Source organism: Nothobranchius furzeri, chromosome 1 (assembly GCF_043380555.1).
Source record: "Nothobranchius furzeri strain GRZ-AD chromosome 1, NfurGRZ-RIMD1, whole genome shotgun sequence".
Taxonomy (NCBI): Eukaryota; Metazoa; Chordata; class Actinopteri; order Cyprinodontiformes; family Nothobranchiidae; genus Nothobranchius; species Nothobranchius furzeri.
Window position 1 is genome coordinate 91,104,128 of NC_091741.1, and position 21,474 is coordinate 91,125,601.

A 21,474-nucleotide genomic window follows, 5' to 3' on the forward strand; every position below is an offset into this window, starting at 1 on the left:
CTTACTGTAACAGCAGGAAGTCCTGAGGATATGAGACTATTTCAAGAATCTGTTGTCAGCTAAGGTTCACCTTACACACACATGCACAGAGAAAGAGGGAGCAGGGGTCTTCCAGGTATTTATATCCAGAGTATGGTCTTCTTTTTTAATTTTTAAAGACAAAATTCACACAGAAACCCTTTTTTGTTTTTTTATATATATATGATTGGCCAGTCTGAGTTAAATGTGCAGACTGTTGTGAAAATACTCTTCTACCCCAATCTCCTGCATTAGCTTCTTATAGAAAATAGACGGGGAAACAAACGATGTTAAATGGTAAATTACCTGTATTTGATATAGTGCCTTCTAGAGTCCTGGAACACCCCCCCCCCCCCCCCCCCCCCCCCCCGGCAGAGCCCCTTCAGGCTTGTGTCATTTGTGGAGATAAAACATCAATGTTGCTGAGCAAATGGAGTCTGTGGTAAAGTCGCGTTGCTGTCATCCAATCAGAGACGAGATGTCCCAATATCAGAATAAAATCACGTTGCTTTCTGCTCACCTCTGCTGTGGCTCACTTCGAGTTCATGAAATAGGAGCAACAGTTGTCACAGAGATCTACTCACAACCACTGCAAATGTGTTGAAAAATGATCTTCAAATACAAAAACCGTAAGTGTCGAGCCAGTCGTCAAATCGTTTCTGTGTTGAATAACCAGTTTCATTTCTATTGTCAATCATTTTGTGCCAAACACCAGGTTTATTATTATTGTTATAAAAACTGTATCAAAGCTGGCAAGTGAAAGAGAAAAAAAGCACACTGCCTTTATCTTTTACTGAGAAAACAAACTTTAATTTTATTAACACAGTTTCAGGAGTACAGAACCTTTGTGTTCCTTGACAGCTGAGGGCATTATGACAGTTAATCTCAAAATGAGTACTGGATGCCCAACCAAGCAATGTCTTTTAGAAAAAATTGTAATGAAAAACAATGGCAGACGAACAATAGGTGAAGCGATGTTTAGTTACAGGACACTGTGCATCAAATTTAACACAATATTATTGCTGCTGGTTTCCATGGTGATGGAGACAAGCTAAATGGATGCTTCTGGTCAAAAAGCTGCAAGATGAACATTCAAAGGAAGCACGATGATCAGGAGTAGTCTTCTAAAATGTTTGTTTTTTCCTGATTTTTTTTTTTTTCAGATTTAAACACATAGCTGCTTTTGAGTTTACGTTTATTTATTTGGCAGATGCATTCACCCAAAGCGACATACAATTTATAACCTATAGGGCACGTTGTGATGTGTGGGGGAAACTGGAGTACCCGCAGGAAACCCACGCATGCAAGGGGAGAACACGCAACTCCACACAGAAAGGCTGCAGCCGGGTTTCGAGCTGCAAACCTTCTTGCTGCGAGGCAACAATGCTAACAACTGTGCCACCATGCAGCCCATGCTTTACATGTCCCAACTGATGTTCTCCATGTATATTTCAGGTTAAGTCCATTCTGTTTCATCTAAAGACAACTATTATCAATAAATATGTTGCTGAATGAAGTTCAAGAAACTGAAATTTTTTTTCCAACACATCGTTTTAATTTTTTAGGGACTTGCTAAGTGTGACGCTCTAGTTGTTGTGAGTAAATTACTTGTATTTTTTTCTCTGTTTGGGTTTTGTTAATCAAATTCTGGTCCCAAATAAGTTCAGTTATGTTCCACCCCCTCTGACTCTTGGTCTCATTCACACCTGATTCATTGGACTCACCAGCCCCTCGTTAACCTACCCGTGTGTTCCTGATTATCCTTGGGTATTTATACCCCGTTTTGCACGTGTCCTTTGTCAGATCATTGTAGCATCTTCTGTTATGCTGCTCCTGTTGGTGTCATCTGCTGCCATTCATTAAGCTGTTTTTTTAACCTCATCTGCCATTTCTTCCTCCTGGTCCAGCTCTACCACATCATGACAAGTTATTGGTATTACATCTAGATACAGAAGCAAAACCACTTTATGTTTCAGAATGTAAAATAATCTAGTTCTCTTTAAACAACGAGGGTGAAAATACATACATGTGAAAGAAAAAAAACATGTTTTGATAATACACATGTCTTACATTCAAAAGGAACAAATAGTTTTTACTTGTGGTAAAAGTCATGAATACAAATTGACTTCTGTCAACAAAGCAGTTAAGGGGTTATTGTTGCATCACCTCAACAGTAGTGTCTTAGGGTCAGACGGATACTCGTTTCATTTAAAGGTGTGACACACTCAAACCATTTTTGTTCTAATATGTCTGATTATAATCTGTCACTCTGGATTCGTCATACAGGCTGAACATGAAAATAGTCTCCTACACCTATCTCCTGCATTAGCTTCTGATAAACATAGACAGTGAAACTCTAGGACTAGAAAAGCCTGACAGATCTATGTCACACTGTCGCTCAGCATTCATGGACTCACCCATCTTGACTCACAGCGGGGAAGGCTGTTGGTTTAGCATCCAGGAAACAGCAGAGAACGTCTCGACGAGTAGAAGCTAACAGTTAGCATTAGCAACTCCACTACATAGTACAACAGGCTTGTATTATTTGTGGAGATAAAACATCATCAGTGCAGAGCAAACAGTCTGCATAGTCATGTTGCTGTTAGCCAATCAGAGGTGAAATGTTCAAATATCAGAAAATAAGAAACCAAAACCTGAAAGCTACTTTCTTCTCCAGCTGACTTGTACTTCCTGATTCAGGCGCATTCAAGGCATTCCTTCATTTATTCCTACAAGAAACCACTGCAAATGTATTGATTTAATGAGTGTGCAACACCTTTCAGTTTTATTTGTTTAATAATCAACAGAAATGAGCCCCTTCCCGCAATGGTGAAGAAGTGACAATGAGAGGAAATCAAAGCACAACAGACGAGACAACAGGGCTGACGGTTGGAGTGTTGGATGTAAAAGTTTATATTGAAAAGTCATCAAAGTTTGTTTTGAGAAAAAAATGTACAAAATTTCAGGAGCCTTGATGAAACCAACGTCCAAGACTTCATTTATGCTCCATGTCGTCAACAATCGGAGTGTTGTAACTCTCAAACAGAGGCTGCATGAAAAGGCCAGCAGTGCCAATTACACACACACAAACAAAAATCCATAGGAAGAGACGGTCAATCACCATGGCAACATACTTCCAGTCCTCAATGATCTGCAGAGAGAAACAGACATTTGTAAATGATGCCTGTGTGTCACTAACCCTAACCAAAATTTGACCAGAGATTAGGACACCTGTCAGTTTTGGTGTTCCTGTTTCCACCAAATCAAATGCACAAAAAAATTAAACCCAATCACAATACAGGATGAAAAGGTAAAAGTTTGTCATAAACATTAAATAATCTGTACTTCGAATAAGGGACTTCATGTCCTTGGATTTCTAAAACATTCAGCTGAACAACTGTGAAATTAGCCCCAAAAAGTCAGAAACACTGAGTTCAGCAAATGTCTGATGTGTAGAACATGACTGAGTGTTGTTACAATCCAGGGTGGAGTTTAAGGAAAAGTGTTGTGGGACACCACTGGTCTGTAAATAATGTTATATTTCTTCCAAACTGTGTTCAGACCTTTGAGTCAACCCAATGGAGAATTATTTTGACCAAAATGTAAAAGTAAAGAAGAAATAAAAGAGTGTGACTGTTCCCAGTGAGAGTTTTAAGTCCCGTCCCCTTTATGTAAACTATTGGAACATTGTTCTGATTTAAAATAATTTAATACAATTAATTAATCAGTTTTTCATCCTTTGCTGCTGTATGATCAAAGTACAAATGCTTTTTGTGTAGCTGGTTATTTTAGGCTTAAACGTGTGTGTGCGTGTGTGTGTGTGTGTGTGTGTGTGTGTGTGTGTGTGTGTGTGTGTGTGTGTGTGTGTGTGTGTGTGTGTGTGTGTGTGTGTGTGTGTGTGTGTGTGTGTGTGTGTGTGTGTTTGCATGGACTCTAAACTAGATCAACAAGAAATACATTAACAGGTGCAGTGTGTGTGTATAAGTGCATAATGAATGAGTCAAACACCTACCCCCTCATCATCATCTTCACTCTTCATTTTCTCAGCAATGTAGCGAACTCCATCTACAGCATCCTCCACATCAATGTTTCTCTTGAGCGTCATCCTCCTCCTGAAGTCTGTGCCGTCTGATAAATCCCTGATTCTCCAGCCGTAGCGTTTGGCTGATTCCTCGTTGATGAAGAAGGATGAGGAGGAATCTGCCACTCCAGCAGAACCTCCCGTCCCACCCTCCGCACCACACAACCTCTGGTCTGAATACATCTGCTTTTGGTATTTTTTCCTGAACTTCTCACGAATGTTGGAGCTACCGGGTCTCCGCATGAAGAGGAATGAGGGAAGCCGGTACAGGAAGATGCGTTTGACCCACGGTGGCATGGTGTGAGTACTGGGAGACCGATGGTGAATGTTGAGCACACAAACGCTAGTGACGATAGAGAAAGTGACCAGCACCATGGTGAACATTAGGTACTTGCCAATAAGAGGCACTGCTAAAGACGTCGGTGGCACTATCTTTGAGATAAGGAGTAAAAACACAGTCAGGGCCAGGAGGACGGAGATGCACAGAGTCATCTTCTCACCGCAGTCTGACGGAAGGTAGAATACCAGGATGGCTAGAGATGTGATGAGGATGCAGGGGATGATCAGGTTGATGGTGTAGAACAAAGGCTTCCTCTTGATGATGAAGTCATAGGTGATATCCAGGTATCTGATGTCATTAGGGTCCTCATTCTTCCGTCCAGGCAGTGAAACAATATCCCACTCCCCACTGGGTTTGAAGTCATCACGAGAGGCATAATCACTGAGGAGGATGAGATCAATCTCTGTGTGGTCGTAAGTCCAAGATCGAAATTTCAGAGTGCAGTTCTGCTGGTCGAAGGGGAAATCCCGGACTTCAATTTTACAGGCCGACTTGTAGATAGCCGGTGGGAGCCAAGCTACCTCTCCGTTGTTTGATACCACAGCGTTGGAGTAGAAGGAGACTTCATAGGTCCCGTCAGCACTAAAAAGAAAGAAAAACACAAAGATCAAAAGACAGGAAAAAGGAAAAATCTTCTCATTTTACAAGAAAATTCCCTCCATCTAAAAAATAAAAAAGGATTTTCAAGGACCAGCTATTTTCAGTAATGTTCCACTTGTAACTTTGGTTTGTGCCACATCTAATTAAAGTGTATAAATATACAAAATCAGATAATTAAATTATCTAATTACAGTGTATAAATATACAACTTCAAATCACTACAGTTGCTTTTGGTTCCACCTAACATTCTTGTTGCTATGCAGGTTTAAAGTTGGCTGCTAAAAAAGTCCCACCACTGATTCACTTCACCATGTTTGCTCCATGTCTCTAATCAACTTTTTCATTTGTACGAGAAATTCTTGTCACAGCAGACATTTAGACTTGTATTTAACATGGTAGCATTTCATTTAGAAGAATTTCTGTTTCTCTACAAAAATAACCAATATTTATAGCTGCAAAAGTGGAGTGCAGCCCACTTTGGACTCCTGTGCCATCTCTTTAGGCCTTCTGCAACTAAAAACAAAACTAATGAGGTGTAAATCTACATAATTTATCATCTGGTGAAATATCTTTTAATGTGTTTTATTAAGTTGTCTCAGTTGATTGAATTTCCCTCTTGAATTGGTTCTGTTCTATATTTATCTCCCACTGCTAGGAGTTTGTCTCCCTGATTCTTCAAATCAAAGTTGCACTGACTGCTGCTGCAGGTAAGACACTGACTGCTCATAAACCTTCTCTTCAAGGGATGTGGATGACTTATGATATGTTTTCTTCTCATTAAAAGCATCAAAACCTCTATCAGGATCAAGTCAAAGAAACCGTTAAAGCTGCTATAGCGAATTTACCGAACAAGCCAGGTTATAAACTTTATCGGTCACATTTTATAGCGTGACAACCGCAAATGAATTATGACCAGTAATAATCATATAAATATGAAATATCAATCTGATTCACCTTTGAATGTTTAATCAGAAGATTATAGTTACTTTTACTTGCTCAGGGACCATAAACACACTTCGTATTAATTCAGACAGAGTCAAGTATATAGTTAAAAAGGAATTTTATTCTTTCTCAACTAATGATTATACATGACAAGATATGAATAATGAGATGTGATGGAGTGGATATGCGGTGATGGAATGCGATGTGTAGGTGGTGTAATGTAAGTTAGATGTTTATTAGAATCTTTGTATCTGAAAGAAATTGTGAAATCTTGGTGTAAAATAATTTGTTGTGTGCTCTAAATTAGAGAGTTGATTATTAATAAAACAGCATCAGACGCAATCTGTTGTGTGTACAAACCCTGGCAGAGATCCCCAGCAGATCCAGACTATCAGAAGTTGGGTGGACCTCACGGCATCGGGATTTCGTAGATTAAACTCCCATATGACCCGTCCAGTCTTGAGATGTCTCCAGGTCACAACAGTAGCTGGAATTCTTGTTTGCGTTCAAATTGGATGAGGCAGGGAGCCGTCTGGCTGTATGCAAATAGGTTTTGACTACATGTCAAAAGAGATGGCTCAAGGGGGCTTGCTCCAAATTGGCCGGTTGGGAAACTGAATTAGTCGGGAAGTAATTGTTGTTTTACCAAACTACTTTGTTATGATTTCTGGCCAAGTTTGACCAATCAGAATTTGACTCATTTCTGGGTATTTACCAACATCCCTCAGAAAGCCACGTCCTCTTCAGATACAAAAATGTTTTTATCACTGTGAATGAGAATGGTTTAAAACCCTTATGTGAGGTGAACCTTAACCTTAATTTGTATCTTATGAAGATGTGTATGAGTGCAAACAATGATTACCTTAATAAATCAAACACGTACTGATCATAAGATCTGCAGTGGATCATTGTAAGAACAATATTCATTTCAAATTCATTATTTAAGCGCATATTATTCAAACATTTCATTTAAACATCTTGTTCATTCAACCATATGATTAATTAACTTATAAGTTGTAAAGCCTTGTAGGATTCGTGTAGGTTCACTTTTATTCAGAGTGAGGAATCCAGCAGTCTGGGGCAGAGAGAAGGGCTTTTGCAGGAGACCATGGCAGTTTATTTATGTGAGCATTGAAGAACGATAAGTGAGCAAAAGGTTGGTGTGTGTCTGGATCCTCCAGATGGTGTAACCATGACTTTGCAGCTCTGGCGTGTATGAAAGGTTATGCTGTGTCCATTGGATGGTGAAAATTGACCCTTTTGATTCATAACAAAACACTCAGGTATCTTCCCTGAGACGATTCTGCTGGAACCATAAATTTGCATTGCTGAAGGCAAGAGAGCACCAGTTGCCATTTTTCTAGGTCCAAACGTCTTTTGTTTTCCGTGTCTTCCAATTTAGGACTCTGGTAGCTTGTCCTAAAGTTGAAGTGGTAGCAGCCAGCTGTTTCTCCTTCTCTGATATTATTGAGCAGAGAACCTCACACACCAGTGATGTTTTGTTGCTAAATATGCGAGTGTGTGATGAGTGGAGGACCCAGGGAAGTGTGGAAGTTCAGTGAGATCAGCAACCCGATGGTCCAATAGTTGTTTTCTGTTGGAATTGTGTTACAGTGAGGTTTTTAGACAAGTGGGAGAGAACCGCAAGAGAGCGTTATTAAGAGGCATAATAAAAATGTTTTAAGTCAACGTGTTTTACAAATTTGCCATTGCAGCTTTAATCAGATCACTTTGAATATATAGAGTTTGCATATATTTTATTATCGTCCTTCAGGTGTCCATACACATAAAAATGTACTCTTGCCATAATGTATACCACGTACATTTCCCTTTACATTTAGGCGACTAGGTTTGGAGGAACCAGTTGACATAAGTTGGTTAATTAAATTCAATGTTTCATTTTAAAGCGTACAGGTGATGGGTTCATATCAGGGAAAAGGCTTAACCTGGAACATCCAACTGCATAAAGCTCAAACCTCCCCAGGAAGACTTCACCTGTTAAAGGTAAAGGTGATGAATTATGAATTAAAGTCCACTTATAAAGTAGGTCAGGAATCACACTCAGTCTCTAAAGCTTGGGGCCTGCAGATGAATAAAAAATGCACAGCTCCATCAGCTCACTGTGAATTCTGGTCTGCATTATGTGTTTTATTCTGCTGTTGAAATCTCATGAAATTATCTGTAAATGAAATATGTTAAAACTATTTTAAAATCCAATGTATCTTAGATTCATATCATTGTTGGTTAAAATGAAAATGAGCCACTACAAGAACTTGGAATGTACCAAAGTATTTGGTACTTTTACTTAAGTAGAACCTTTTCGTACTCCTTCCTTCCTTCCAACAGGGGACACGCCTGGCACTGAACTGTCTGCAGGTCATTCACTAGGTCCCCCGGTGTAGTTCTGGGATTTTTCCTCACAGTTCTTGTGATCATTTTGACCCCACAGGGTGAGGTCTTGTGGCGTGGAGCCCCTGATCGAGGGAGATTATCAGTAGTCTTGTTAAGTCTTCAAATGTGATGTTCTGGATTTATTTTCTCATTTTGTCTCTCATAGTTTAAGTATGCAAATTACAGGACTCTTTCATCTTTTTAAGTGGGAGAATGTACCCAATTGGAGGCTGACTAAATACTTATTGTCCCACTGTATTTTAGTAACTCGTGAGCAAAAATCCCAAAGCTTGGCATACACCCTTGTAAACAGAGGCAGCAGAAATAGTTTTTATGCTTATTTTCCCCTTTAGCTATATTTTCAAGCCATAAAATTACTTTAAGATGCAGGTTTTACAGAAAGGCTTTGTCCTACTTGTTATAGAGAACGATGTCTGGCAGCCAGATGTGTTGAGATGGGAGTCGAATTTTCTTGATGCCCTCATATTCATCAGGATCCCACATTAACCTGTAGTCATTCCACCCCTGATGAAAAATGACACTGAAAGTTGAACTCAATATCATTAGTAAACACAAACACACGATAAAGACAACCTCCATGAGACTAGCATGCCAGAACAAGAAGAAATATGAAAAAGCACAAGAATCCCAGTAACGTTTCAACATAGGTAAATGCTAAAGTCACATGTAAACATGTTGGTTCCTTCATACAAATATTGGTTGAGTCACCTGTCGTGATGCATTTGAAAACTCAGAGTACATGGGCACACCGTGCCCAACACGCCGTGAGCTGACCTCACCAGTGAACTGGCTTTATGTCTTTGCGCATTTCTCCACAAACGGCTGCACTGCCACAAATCTAAATACATGCCAGTATGTGTCTGTGTGTGTGCATGACTCAGACACTTGCTCCGTCCCTTGGAATAACCAAAGCAGCGTGCAAACACACACACACACACTCACACACACACACACACACACTCACACACTCACACACACACACACACACACACACACACACACACACACACACACACACACACACACACAGAGTAAGATCAGGTGAGAACACAAACCTGAGTGAGCCAACAGTTGGTGGTCATGATCTGCTCTCTTTCGTTCTGAAACACAGGTAAACATGCAGCCTAAAACCACCATCCCAGGCGGGGCAACAGTGTAGTTGTGTGCTTCTGAATGTCCGTTGTGACATGTTTTCTTACCACGTTGATGAGCTGGGCCAAAGACACCTGGATGTAAATGGTGACCTGCTGGCTGTTGTTGACAGCTGGTCTGATCAGTTTGTTGTATCGCTCCGGCGACAGCAGGTGACTCACCAGCCTCTCCTCCACATCTGCACACAGGGCGCCTGCATTCAGACAAAAACGTAGGAAGCTGTGTAAAAGAGATGCATAATACACTCAGGACTTTTAATCTGAAATGGTCTAATTGTGAGAAATAGCTGAGTCATAGCAGTTTTGATCTAATGTTGGAAAGGAAAGTATGAATGATCTGGAGTAATGCTGCTGGATCTTGTGTTCTTGTGTTGTTGTGAAGGACTCTCTTCTACAACCATATCGGATTGTAACTCCGCATCAGCAGTCTATGGACAAACAGGCGGGGTACACCCTAGATGGCTGCTAGTCCATCACAGGTCAACACAGACACACGCAAGACAAACAACCATGAATGCACACATTCACACCTGGACAATTTAAAAAAGACCGACTAACCTAACAGTTATATCTTGGACTGTGGGAGGATACTAGAGTAGTCAGAGAGAACCTGTGCATGCAATGGCAGAGCATGCAAAGTCCATGCAGGAAGACCCAAAGTAGGGATTTGAACCCATGACCTTCTCTCTACAAAGCACCACTGCTGCACCACCATGCAGCCCAGACTATTAAATGTGATAATTTGCTCAAATAATTTGTTCTGTAGTTTAATCAAGTATGTATTATGTGATGCTCTGACGCTTGAACAAAGCATCACACTGTTTTCAGCAGAAGTTACTCATGTAGTCAATGACTTCTACACAAATAGCTGTGCAAGCACTTTCAGTTTGTATCTAAACATCTCAACACTGCTCCATCTGCAGCTACAACAGCTTTGTTCTGACTCGGTGGGTTGTCTAGTGCTCACGGTAGCTCTGGGGGACATGAGGAACAAACTGAAACTGAACAACACTAAGCTCTAAACAGGCAGGTTTAGGAAGGAGAGGTGTGACTCTAACATGGTTAGTCTCAACTGACCTCCAACAAGCTTCTCTCAAATAAGGAGGACCACTAAGTGTTGAGTGTGCAAGTAGCTAGGACGTGACTCTAAACTCTGAGGGATAAACTGACTCAGACACAGAAATCTCCATCTCTCAGAAGGAAATGAAGACATGAACAGGAAGACGCAGCTAAAAAAAAAACAACGGTGAAAGAAGAGTTTGGGGCAAAACAATCCCCAGATTAGAACAATCCATTAAAAGTGAAGCATTTGGGAGACAAATAAACAACAGTGATTAACTTAATAGGATTACATCCTTTTGCTCAAGAGCCCAAACTGAGTCTGATGCTTTCTAGTTCGGATTAAAAGAGAGTGGTTCAATGGTTTCTCCAGCCTTGGAAATGAAACCACATAATAGAATAGAATAGAATAGAATAGAATAGAATAGCTTCATTGCCTTTGCAACCAGTCCAGCCAAATGATGCACCCCTCTGGTGTATAAGCATAAAACAACATAAAATCCTAGGTATAAATAAATAAAACCAAGATGTTGGACCTTTAAATGCATAAGACAGTAAAACCAATGAAACCAGGGCAATAAAATCCACAATCAGGGTAGGCCTGCTAAAGGCAGTTCTATGACCATTCAGTACTCCCACAGCTGAGGGAAAGAAACTGTTTTTCAGCCTGTTGGTTCTGGCCTTGATGCTCCAGTATCTTTTTTCCAGAAAGCAGCAATTGGAAAAGATTTGGAGCAGGGCGGTAGGTGTCCAACAAGATTTTCTCTGCTTTACTGCGGTAATGAATTGTTTGAGGAGGGCAAGGGACAGCCAATTATCTTTGTGCAGTGTTGATGATCTGTTGTAGCCTCTTCCTATGGGCTATAGTACAGCTGCAAAAATTACAGTTCCACCCTCATCCGCTGGGGGTTGGTGTCAGAAGTGAGCAAATCCTCATTGACTCCCACGTTAAAAATACCAATTTCACAGCAGAAATAAACATGTTTACAGCCTGGTACCAAAACATGTTTTTTGTTTAATAGATCTAGTTTACACTCAGGACAACTCTGAGGGGGGTGAATTTTTTGTCACTCTTCTGTTTAAGTGTATTTGTGACAGTTACCAGCCTGGCCATTGGGATGCAGGACTGGTAACTGCTCTTTTAATGTTAACCTTTTTGAGTTTTTTTTTTTTTTTTTTTTTGCGTTATCTTAATAATGCTCGCCATCTGTTTGCACTTGTTATTAGAACCTTTTATAACAATTAAAACCATTTTAACTCCACTGTCGCATTTCTTATGTTACCCCCTCCTTCACATTTTAACATCTCCTGTCGGGGACGTAACAGTATTAAATGCCTAAAATTCTGAATAATTAATGAGCATCAGACCCACGTGAGCACAGAGCTAACTCCGGCGAAAGGCCTCAGCCTCGGCCTCGCCTGAAAACTGTCTCTCAACTTAGACCATTAGTTGTAGCGTTTGTGCGTTCTTTTTGGATATTATTTGTGCAATTTGTAGCATCATGAATGGCCTCATATTTGTGACCCAAAGGTCACACTTTCCCAGCTGGGTCAAGCTGGGTCGAGCTGTAACTTTGTCCCACAGATTACCCGTCAGGAGCCGTGATGTCTGCTGAACACCATCTTTATCTGGCTGCTGTTCCGTCCCAAGATGGACACTTCAAGATTTTAAAATAATAATTTTAAAATAATAATTTAATAAACTGTTTTACTGTTTATTACAATCATCATAAATAATAATCTTAGTTCAGTATAAATGTATTTAATTACTGAAATGACTTATTATGCTTTGGGTAATAATAATTATTATTATTTATGGTAATCAGTAATGTGTGTTCAGTAAACCAGAAGGTCATTTGCACGTTAACCACCTCATGCAGAGGGTGTATCCAGGGTAAAGGTAAACCACCTCACATGTCTTTACTCCATAACAACAAGCTTTCTGACGCTGAGAGGGAATGTTCTGAGGTTTTGTTAAAACCAAATCTCTGCAGCTGTAGTTCAGTTCTTGAACCCACCAGAGGATGAGGGACAGTCGCCCAAGCCTCTCCTAAGCTGTGCTGTCACGCCGATAGAATTGCTCCGAAAAGATGCACCTGTAACCAGCTGACACAAAACTCCTTCAGAGTTATTAATTTTGAGATGTGAATAGTTTCATCAGTGGTGTGACCCACGGAGACATCTCAGGACCGATTTGAGACGCACCGAGGTCTCTCTACCAACCTCGTGCCCGGAGGAAGAAATTCTCCACCTGACATCTCGGATCCACGGAAGGTCTCCTGAACTGGGTGAGCTAGACATTGTCCGACAGATGACGTTCGATGCTGTTCTCTCTAAGAACATCAGTTAGCTGCAAAACAACATTTTCACCCAGAATGCGCTTCTCTCTCTGAAATAAATCTTCTGAGATTCATTCACGCATCCAAACCTCGCATGTCACTTTAGCTTTTCATTCAGACACAGGTAAAGCTTTTAATAACAAGTTTTAATATCAAGCTGTTTCAAATTGTCATTTTTAAAAGTGTTAGTAATAAATTCTTAACTTTTTAAAACCTGACTCCTCTTTGAAATGAAACACACGATGGTGTATATTTGGTTATTGAATAAGCAAAGATTCCTTTAAGCTTCTGATTCAATAAATAAACTTTTGCTATTAAATTTAATCATCTTAAATTAAAGATTAATCTTTGGATTAAAATATGGACCAAGACAGTTAGTGTATGAACTTCTATTGATTGCATTAATATCCTAGATAGTTGTGCATAATATAAGTTCATATACTAATGTCCGATCTTTTCTAAGGATCTAACCAAACTGAAGCAAACAGTGTTAAACCCTAGTATGTAGATGTTCCCACGCTACAAATTGTTGGACAAAATGACTTGCTGTGGTATTAATTGCACTAATAGAGCATCCAAGGAGGCTCCACTTCATTTTTTCGGTAAGTAAAATTATATTTATGTATTTTAGGTCACTGTCGCTCTTGCGCTAGCTGAGCTTGGATTTTAACATGCACTGTTTAACCATGAAATTTAAATGTAATAGGGTAAAACCCAGTGCATTTAACATAAAGCTGCATTTTAGAAAAGGGGTTGAAGTATAACAAGATGGTGGAGGTGGGTTCCGACTATCGGTATGGACTCCCTCCTCTAAGCGGCAGCTTGGCGCATCTCTGATCGCCACTGCGCGGCTGCTGGCTTGTGGAGCTCTCGGACGGAAACCGATGTTTTTCTCCCAGTGCTCCCCAGCGGCAGCTCTGCGCATCTCTGATCGCAGCAGAGCCTGTCTGCTGTGCGGCTGCCGGCTTGTGGAGGTCTCGGAGACCTCTGTGTTCCACCCGGTTTTATCCAGCGGTCAGCCCGGCGTATCTCTGACTCAGAACCTCCGGTGTTGTGCACAGTTAACTCCGGTTGTAGCTAGGTTGCTACCTCCGTTAGCTTAGCTCCCACCTCCACGTTAGCTTTGGGTTAGCTTGTAGCTACATTGCTTCAGTTCGACGGGTGTCATCATTTGATCCCAGCCTTACAGCCCCACCCTAAGCTCCATCTCTTTTCCCTTTTATGGAATTGTCTGGGCTTGACGGAACCTGTGACACAGTCAAAATGGCGGTGGTGGCCACCTCCCATTTTAGCTCAAAAACTTGTTATTGGAGTCTATGGAAACGAACTGTCCAGTATATATGTTGATGGTTCAACCACATTCCAAATGTTCTGGACCTGACCAAAATCTGGTGACTCTGGAGGCCGTTGGAGTCAGTGAACACATGGTCATGTGCTGGAAACCAGTTAGCGATATTCTGAGCTTTGTGACATAGTGCATTATCCTGCTGGAAGTACCCACCAGAAGATGAGTCCACTGTGGTGATGAAGGGATGGACATGACCAGCAACAATACTCAGTGAGGCTGTGGTGTTTAAACCTGGCCCAGGTGGTACTGAGGGGTCAAAGTTGTGCTTGAAGATCAGTAGATCAAAAGAATCAAAAGAGAAGAAGTTTCTAAAATACTCACATGGGACCATCCGTCACCAAAGTTCATTACCAGTCCTTTTTTCCTTATGAAACTCGCAGCCTTTCACCATACCTGGGTGTTCTACAGATCAATGTATCAATGTAGATTAGAGCCTTAAAAGAACTTGGGTTACACTTCTTTTCCTTAGTTTGTTGTTGGATTTGAACTTTAGCAAATCATCTTTACCACATTTACTTTTCTATATGAATCCAACACAGGCACTATCAGTCCCTCCGACCACCACCAGCAAGCAAGGTGGGTTAAGTGTCTTGCCCAAGGACACAACAGCAGCATTCCCTGGTTGGAGCCAGAATCGAACATGCAACTTTCCGATTACTGGACAACCCGCTCTGCCTCCTGAGCTACTGCTGCCCTGTCAGACGACTGTCTTCAACTGACGTCTAAAAATGACTGGAGGGTTGTGACGTTGATCATTTTGAAATAAGCTAAATTTGAGTGTAAAATGTTCAAACTGAGAATGCGGTTATAACAAAAGGAGTGAGAGAGGCAGAAGTTAATGCAGAATGAGATCTGAGCTTTGAGTCTACCAGTAGATTTCGTAAAACACAGACACACACACACACACAGTGAAACTCCTGTCCACATCACTGCACTCTCCACACCTCAATAATTCATATCTACTAAGATAAAAATACCATCATCTCTGATGCTTAGTTTCAAACACGATCACAGATTATTTCGCACCCACATTAAACTGTCCTAGGGCGCGAGCACACAGACATCATAAAACAAACAAAAAAGCCATTCAGACATGCTGTCATGTTTGAACGAGGCAGATGGACGGATGTCCTCAGACAATACAAAAAAAATCTGCATCCTGTAGCTTTCTCTTTTTGGGATGGTGAATAATTCAGTGCATTACCATCTGTGGAGGAGGAAAGTATTCAGGCTTCAGTTGTCTTTGGCTTCACTCAGTACACTGCTCTAATCGGTCATCCCGTCAAAGACACCCATGTCTCATTTATGTTTGTCCACACTCCAGTGAGATGTTTACCATATCACGGAGTGTAACTACAGCCTGACAGGTTTACGTTATGTCCCTGTCTTCTTCCCTAGTTTTTCTGCTCGCTCACGACAGTTTCTGTCCTGTTTTGTTCTTTTCATGTGAGAAGTGACTGGAAAATTAGCATTTTTCTGTTCTTTACACGGAATTGCTCTTTAAGGTTTTCACTACCTGGTGTCACCTCTGTGCTTGAAAAGGAAGCCCATGTCTCACTTCACCTGCCTCCCTCTGAGAGCTGCATTCAAACAAGATTTCTAAAACAACTTGAGGCGTTGACTCATCTGCTTCTGAGATTCATGACAACCTGAAACTTTACTGCAACTTTGGTAGAAATTTCTTCCTATTCTGTCCTGTTTATGAATTCAATTTCAACACAAAATTATCAAAGGTGTTTCAAAGCTTTGTTAAATAAATGCTGATTTAAGAAGTTATTGCTAATATTTAAGAAGGGTAGAAATTACATCATAAATGTGTAGCTTGGTGAGAAAAAGGGAGAGAACAAGGAACAGAAACAATGCCTACACATTTACAAAAGGGGAAAATATGTAAAAAAATAATAATAATAAAAGTTACATAAAAGGGAAAACAGAGTTAGCAGAAAACAATAGCCACGGTCATGAAGAGTGCACATGAAAGGATAATTGACCATAAAGCTAAAACATTTTCTAAAATGACAGGTCAGAGTTAGATTTGCATTGCAGTTAGAGTTTGACAAAGTTATGCAATAATTCTAACCTAAACAGAATTGTAAGTTACATAACATTTTCTACATCTAACACTAATCTCAGAAACGAACTGGACCAACATTTATCACTTGAAAATCATGTCCGTCACCTTTCTAAAGTATCATTTTTCCATCTAAAAAACATAGCAAGACTTTGTTTTTTACCCAATCAGATGCTGAGAAGTTGATCCATGCCTTTGTTTAATCTAGGCTAGACTACTGCCATTCTTTACTTACTGGAATTTCTAGTGGCTGCCTACAGAAACTTCAGTACATCCAGAACTGTGCTGCCAGAATTGTGTCAAGGGGTCACAAATATGACCACATTACACCTGTACTGAAGTCTCTTCATTGTTACCAATCCCCTATAGAATTAAATACAAACTAGGTCTCCTTACCTATCAGTGTATCCACAGAAATGCTCCTATTTAATCTTAAAGAGCTCCTTACTATCCACATCACCTCAAGAAATCTTTGCTCTAGAAATTCTCAATTCCTGCAACAGCCCAGAACAAAATTTCATACCATGGGAGATCGAGCTTTTCAAGCAGCAGCCCCACGTCTGTGGAACACACTCCCTGAAACACTGAGAGCACCTCAGAGTGTTGAATGTTTTAAAAAACATCTGAAGACATTTTTATTTACACAAGCTTTTCCAAACTGATTGGTAATGCTGTTGTTTTACCATGTGTTAACTTTGCATTGTATGGTTTTATGTGTTTTTTAATTTGTTTGTATTCATTGTTTTTAATTATTCCTTACATTGTTTCTGATTTCCTACTGTAGCACTTTGAGATTTCATTGAAATGTAAAGTGTGTTACAAATCAAATCTATTATTATTATTATTATTATTATTATTAGAAAAATTGGATAATAAATTAGTTTAAGAATAACAATGACTATTATTTTTTTCTTTTCTTACACAGTTTTAGTAAAAATGTGCTTTTTACCTGACATGTTTCAGCTATAGCCATCATCAGAGAGAAGTGGATAACGAAGATAAACCCCAAATGGACGTAAAAGAGAACCATGAATATTTGTTCTAGCTCACAATTAATGATAATAAATGAATGAAGTCACACAATATGAGAAAGGATAAGTTTAATATATAATAAATTATAACTCCAGTGCTGCGCTTCAGCTGCCAGGTCCATAAATAAAAAAAATACCGCCATGTAATTTACCACTTTAATAGTTGTAATGGGTATAATGTACGTATGAATTTTTATTAGAGGCTCTAGAAACTGTGTTTTATTGTGTACACATCCTAATTCACTTGCAGCTTATAGGCCAACATTCATTAAACATAAATGAGAATATGAATCACTGTTTTAAGACAGCATGTATGAAAAGAAAAATCCGGAGAAAAAGTTTGTTTTTGTATTGTTATGAAAACAGTTAACTAGTAATTAAATAATACACAGCACTCCACAAGGAACATTTTTTAGTCCTCCATCTTTTGAGGTTAACTTTCTCTTTATTATTTTGCCCTGAGAAAGATTTCAGCACCGTGCCAGTCCTAAAAGAGAATAGGACCTTTGCAATAATCAGGTTTTTTAAAGCAAGTGGACATAAATGCGCAGATTGAAATGTGGCTGACTTTAAAGTTTTTGGTGCATTTTCTATTTTAAAAAAAATAGCAGATTTAGCTCTAATAGTGTCGTGCAGATGAGCCATGATATCATATTTGTGTTTAAATCAAATGTTCAGAAAGTTAGTGTGTTGAATGTTAACCAGTGTTCATCCACCGCCTGCCTGCCTGCACCGCTTGTGTCCAGCTGTGAGAGGAAAGCCTCAAACATCAACTAAAATCTTTACACTGACTTTTATCAGCAGCAACTTGATGGTTTAGCAACAAAACACATTATAGTCTAAGATGTCGAGCCGATGCATGATTAGGAAATAAGCAAAAGAGTGCGTTTGTATAATTTAAGCTATATTAATTAAAACCCAGGCTACATCCAGATAAGAGTACTCACCTGCCACGGAGAGAACCAGGAGAGGCAGCGCTGCTTTCACCGGGACAGCCATCGCGCGCCCCTCTCCAGCGCAACACTCTGAACTAGATGGGCAGACTCCTGCGTGTTTTCTGGGCTGCTGCGGGAAGACCGTGACACACACTGTCAACTAAAACGGTCTCGTCGTGATATTTCCTGCAGCTGGCCAGCGGTGGCTGAAGCTTGGAGACATGGAGAGGAGCTCCAGCTCCGGAAGAGGATGAATGTTTTCTGCCAGAGCGCACCGCTGGTCCTGGAGCTGGGATTGCGCGGAGTGAAACCACAATCCTAGTCAAATCTGCTTGAAGGATAAAAACGGGTTTCTGGCGATTTTGGTGATAAAATGAAGGATTTGTCCTGATTTGTCCCCGCTGCCCAGCACAGTCTCCCACCAGGCTTCGGTTTCACTCCCCAGATTGAACATGTGTCAACAAACAGGAAGCGATTTACTAAAAAAACCCAGGGATGGTCTTAAACCACTCAGGAGCCACTGGAGCTAATCTCCCCCAATAAATCAGAGTTAATTAGTTTACATTTAAGTTAATTGACTTTATTCATTTATTTTGTTGACCTAGTATGAAAAGATATCTCACATATTTATCATTATCATATCAATGATTAAGCTTTATTTACTATCTGCTCTGAAGCTTCTGTCCGTTTAAAACACGAATCTGCTGTGTGCAGAGAAATAGAGAAAAATAAATATGACTGCATGGACCAACAGCAGATGTGAATATGAAGTGATGCAGTGATAACAAAGCTGCAGCAGATCAATATTAAATTAACTGTTAATATTCATCAGAGCACTTTATGCAATAAAATCCACAGTTATGAGGACCAACCAGTGTTCCTGCAGGTGTCCTCAATTTTCTGTTACCCATTGAGGGAGAAATGTGTTAATGCCTTCAGTGTTTAGTAAGGTCATGCACATCTTGGTTCTGAATAGAATTAAAGATTATGTGGATTTTGAACACACCGGCCATCTTTCTGTGAGTCACATAGCTGCTAATCTTTCATCCCAAAGCTTCAGGTCCACACGTATTGCACAGATTTCGGTAAATCTTGATTACAACATGAGATGTAATACACAAAAACACAAAATGCAACATCTAACATTGATTTAAACCTAATTCTTATTCTTCATTCGGTTTCCTTAATATGGACAGATCAAGGGTTTATATACAAGTTTCAACAGCATCTGCCTTCCTCAGATGTGTCACTCGGTGTTGATGTGATGGTCTGTCAGATGTTTTGTGTAAAATAAAAACGTTGATCTGTTGCTGTTAAAGAAACAGAAAAATGTGCAAAAATGAGATTAAATTAGCATTATAATTCTAATTCTCGTTCAGTTCTGTGTAAGAAAAAAGAGAGAGAATTTTTCTGCAGTTTATGTTCATAAATACATAATCTACTAAATGATCCACCATCCTCCCATCACACCCTGTTACAGCCACACCTCAACAACATGTGAGCATTAGTTTCCACTCGTCCCCCTAATGAGCATAATATGTGCATCCTAAAAGCAATGGAGGGGAGGCCAGATTTAATCACAGCTACTCACTGTGGGGTCAGCTGTAGAGCATTGTGGCCAACACGTGACAAGGAGGAAGATCTTTGTTCCTGCTTTTTCTGCTCACTGAAGCTGGTATATACCAGTATGCAGCACCTGTCAAAAACAGTCTCTGACCTATTTAGATGGATCTGAATCACTGAGGTTGCCACAATGACCTCACTGACCTATATCTCTTCATCAGATAAAGCCACATCAATCAGAAAACATGAATTATGAGACCAGGAAACCTTCTTTTGTGGTATCAAAGTCAAAGAACTTTTTGTTTTATTTATTCATTAGTTTGTACATGTAGGATTTTTGTTGTATACTGCAAAAATGCCCTCTATCAAGGTGCTTTAAACTGGCAATACATGAATCATAATCTTCTATGAAAAGGACACAAATAAAGTGTGCTCAGAAATCATTCTTACGGAAAAAATAAAATATAAAATCTACATTTTGGGCAGAGAGAGGGGAGACGATGGACTGAATCCAGAGGAGATTTAGCTCACTTTGGACTATCCATAACTCCAGCAATAAGCAGGGGTTATTACTGGGTTATTACGGCCTAGATACATTTTAAGAGGGCACAGTTACATAATGGATCAAATTCTTGTGATTGATGTAAATCATAATAATAATAATTGCTTTTGGAACCTTGAAATAAATAAAGAATCTGCTAAAAACATAAATAAACAAAAACTTGTTTGATAAATCTAAAACCTCCAAAAAGAGTCTTGATACAAACAACCGACCAAAAACACCTCATGGAATTACACTAGAGTAGTCTTTTCTTTTTTATCATCATTTTTCTCTGAGAGGATGTTTGGATCCATCTTATAATCCATTAAAAATGATTATCTATGTGTTCAACTCTCATTTAGCCTAGACACTCATCATACACTCAGTCAGGTGTTCACAGCTATGTATTCACACACAAGCCTAATCTAAACCTGGTGTCAAATGTTCCTGTTGGTATATGGCAGCAAACACATCAAAATTCAGGATTAGCCCATGTTGCATTTAATTTAATTTAAATTAACTGCATTTGTTTCCTGTCCTCCTCACCAGCCTCTGTGTCATCTGATGCTTGTTTGCCTCCAGGCAGCGTACTCAGTAACCGTGTGCCCTGGTGAAGTGACCAATTCCGCCGCTGTATTAATGTCGTCATAAATCCGTATCACTGGGGGATATCTGTGTCTTGAACTGACAGCACGAGACGGGCTTTTTTATATTTCATTCTGGTAACCTGTCACAGCTGGTCAATGTCTTGTTCTACTACAGAATCAGTATGAGAGGACATCATCTCTTCTCATTTTGTCATCACAGTTTTCTCCAGGGACTTTTTGTCCTTTGGCATCACCCACAGCCATTAGGCTTTATGTTTCCTGTTTGTCCTGTTTGTCTCTTTATCTGCCTCCTCCTCCTTTAACCTGATCACACCTCCTCCCTGAGCTCCTCCTCTCACATTTTTTGTAGGAGGAAAATCACGCAATCATTGGTACATTATTGTCTGAGATTTTCAAATTTCCATCCACTTTTATGCAGATGGTAATTACAGCTCA

General features: G+C 39.9%; 1 protein-coding gene across 1 annotated transcript; it reads right to left on the reverse strand.

The window, feature by feature from the left end:
- Nucleotides 1–838: 838 nt before the first annotated feature.
- LOC107374508 (neuronal acetylcholine receptor subunit beta-2) lies at nt 839–18,770 on the reverse strand. The gene is made up of 6 exons (XM_015942697.3): nt 18,340–18,770; nt 9,593–9,738; nt 9,449–9,493; nt 8,788–8,897; nt 4,031–5,021; nt 839–3,169 (listed from the first exon to the last, which is right to left on the reverse strand). The coding sequence occupies exons 1-6, from the start codon at nt 18,389–18,391 to the stop codon at nt 3,014–3,016; spliced, it is 1,500 nt and encodes a 499-aa protein (XP_015798183.1). The 5' UTR covers nt 18,392–18,770; the 3' UTR covers nt 839–3,013.
- Nucleotides 18,771–21,474: the final 2,704 nt, after the last annotated feature.

What these genes read in the sequence shown, in the direction of transcription:
- LOC107374508 (XM_015942697.3), bottom strand. Translation starts at nt 18,391, where the DNA reads ATGGCTGTCCCGGTGAAAGCAGCGCTGCCTCTCCTGGTTCTCTCCGTG. An exon ending in TGGCCCAGCTCATCAACGTG is followed by an intron (nt 9,494 to 9,592) that starts GTAAGAAAACAT and finishes CCTGTGTTTCAG; the next exon opens with AACGAAAGAGAGCAGATCAT. An exon ending in GTGAAGATGATGATGAGGGG is followed by an intron (nt 3,170 to 4,030) that starts GTAGGTGTTTGA and finishes TTCTCTCTGCAG; the next exon opens with ATCATTGAGGACTGGAAGTA.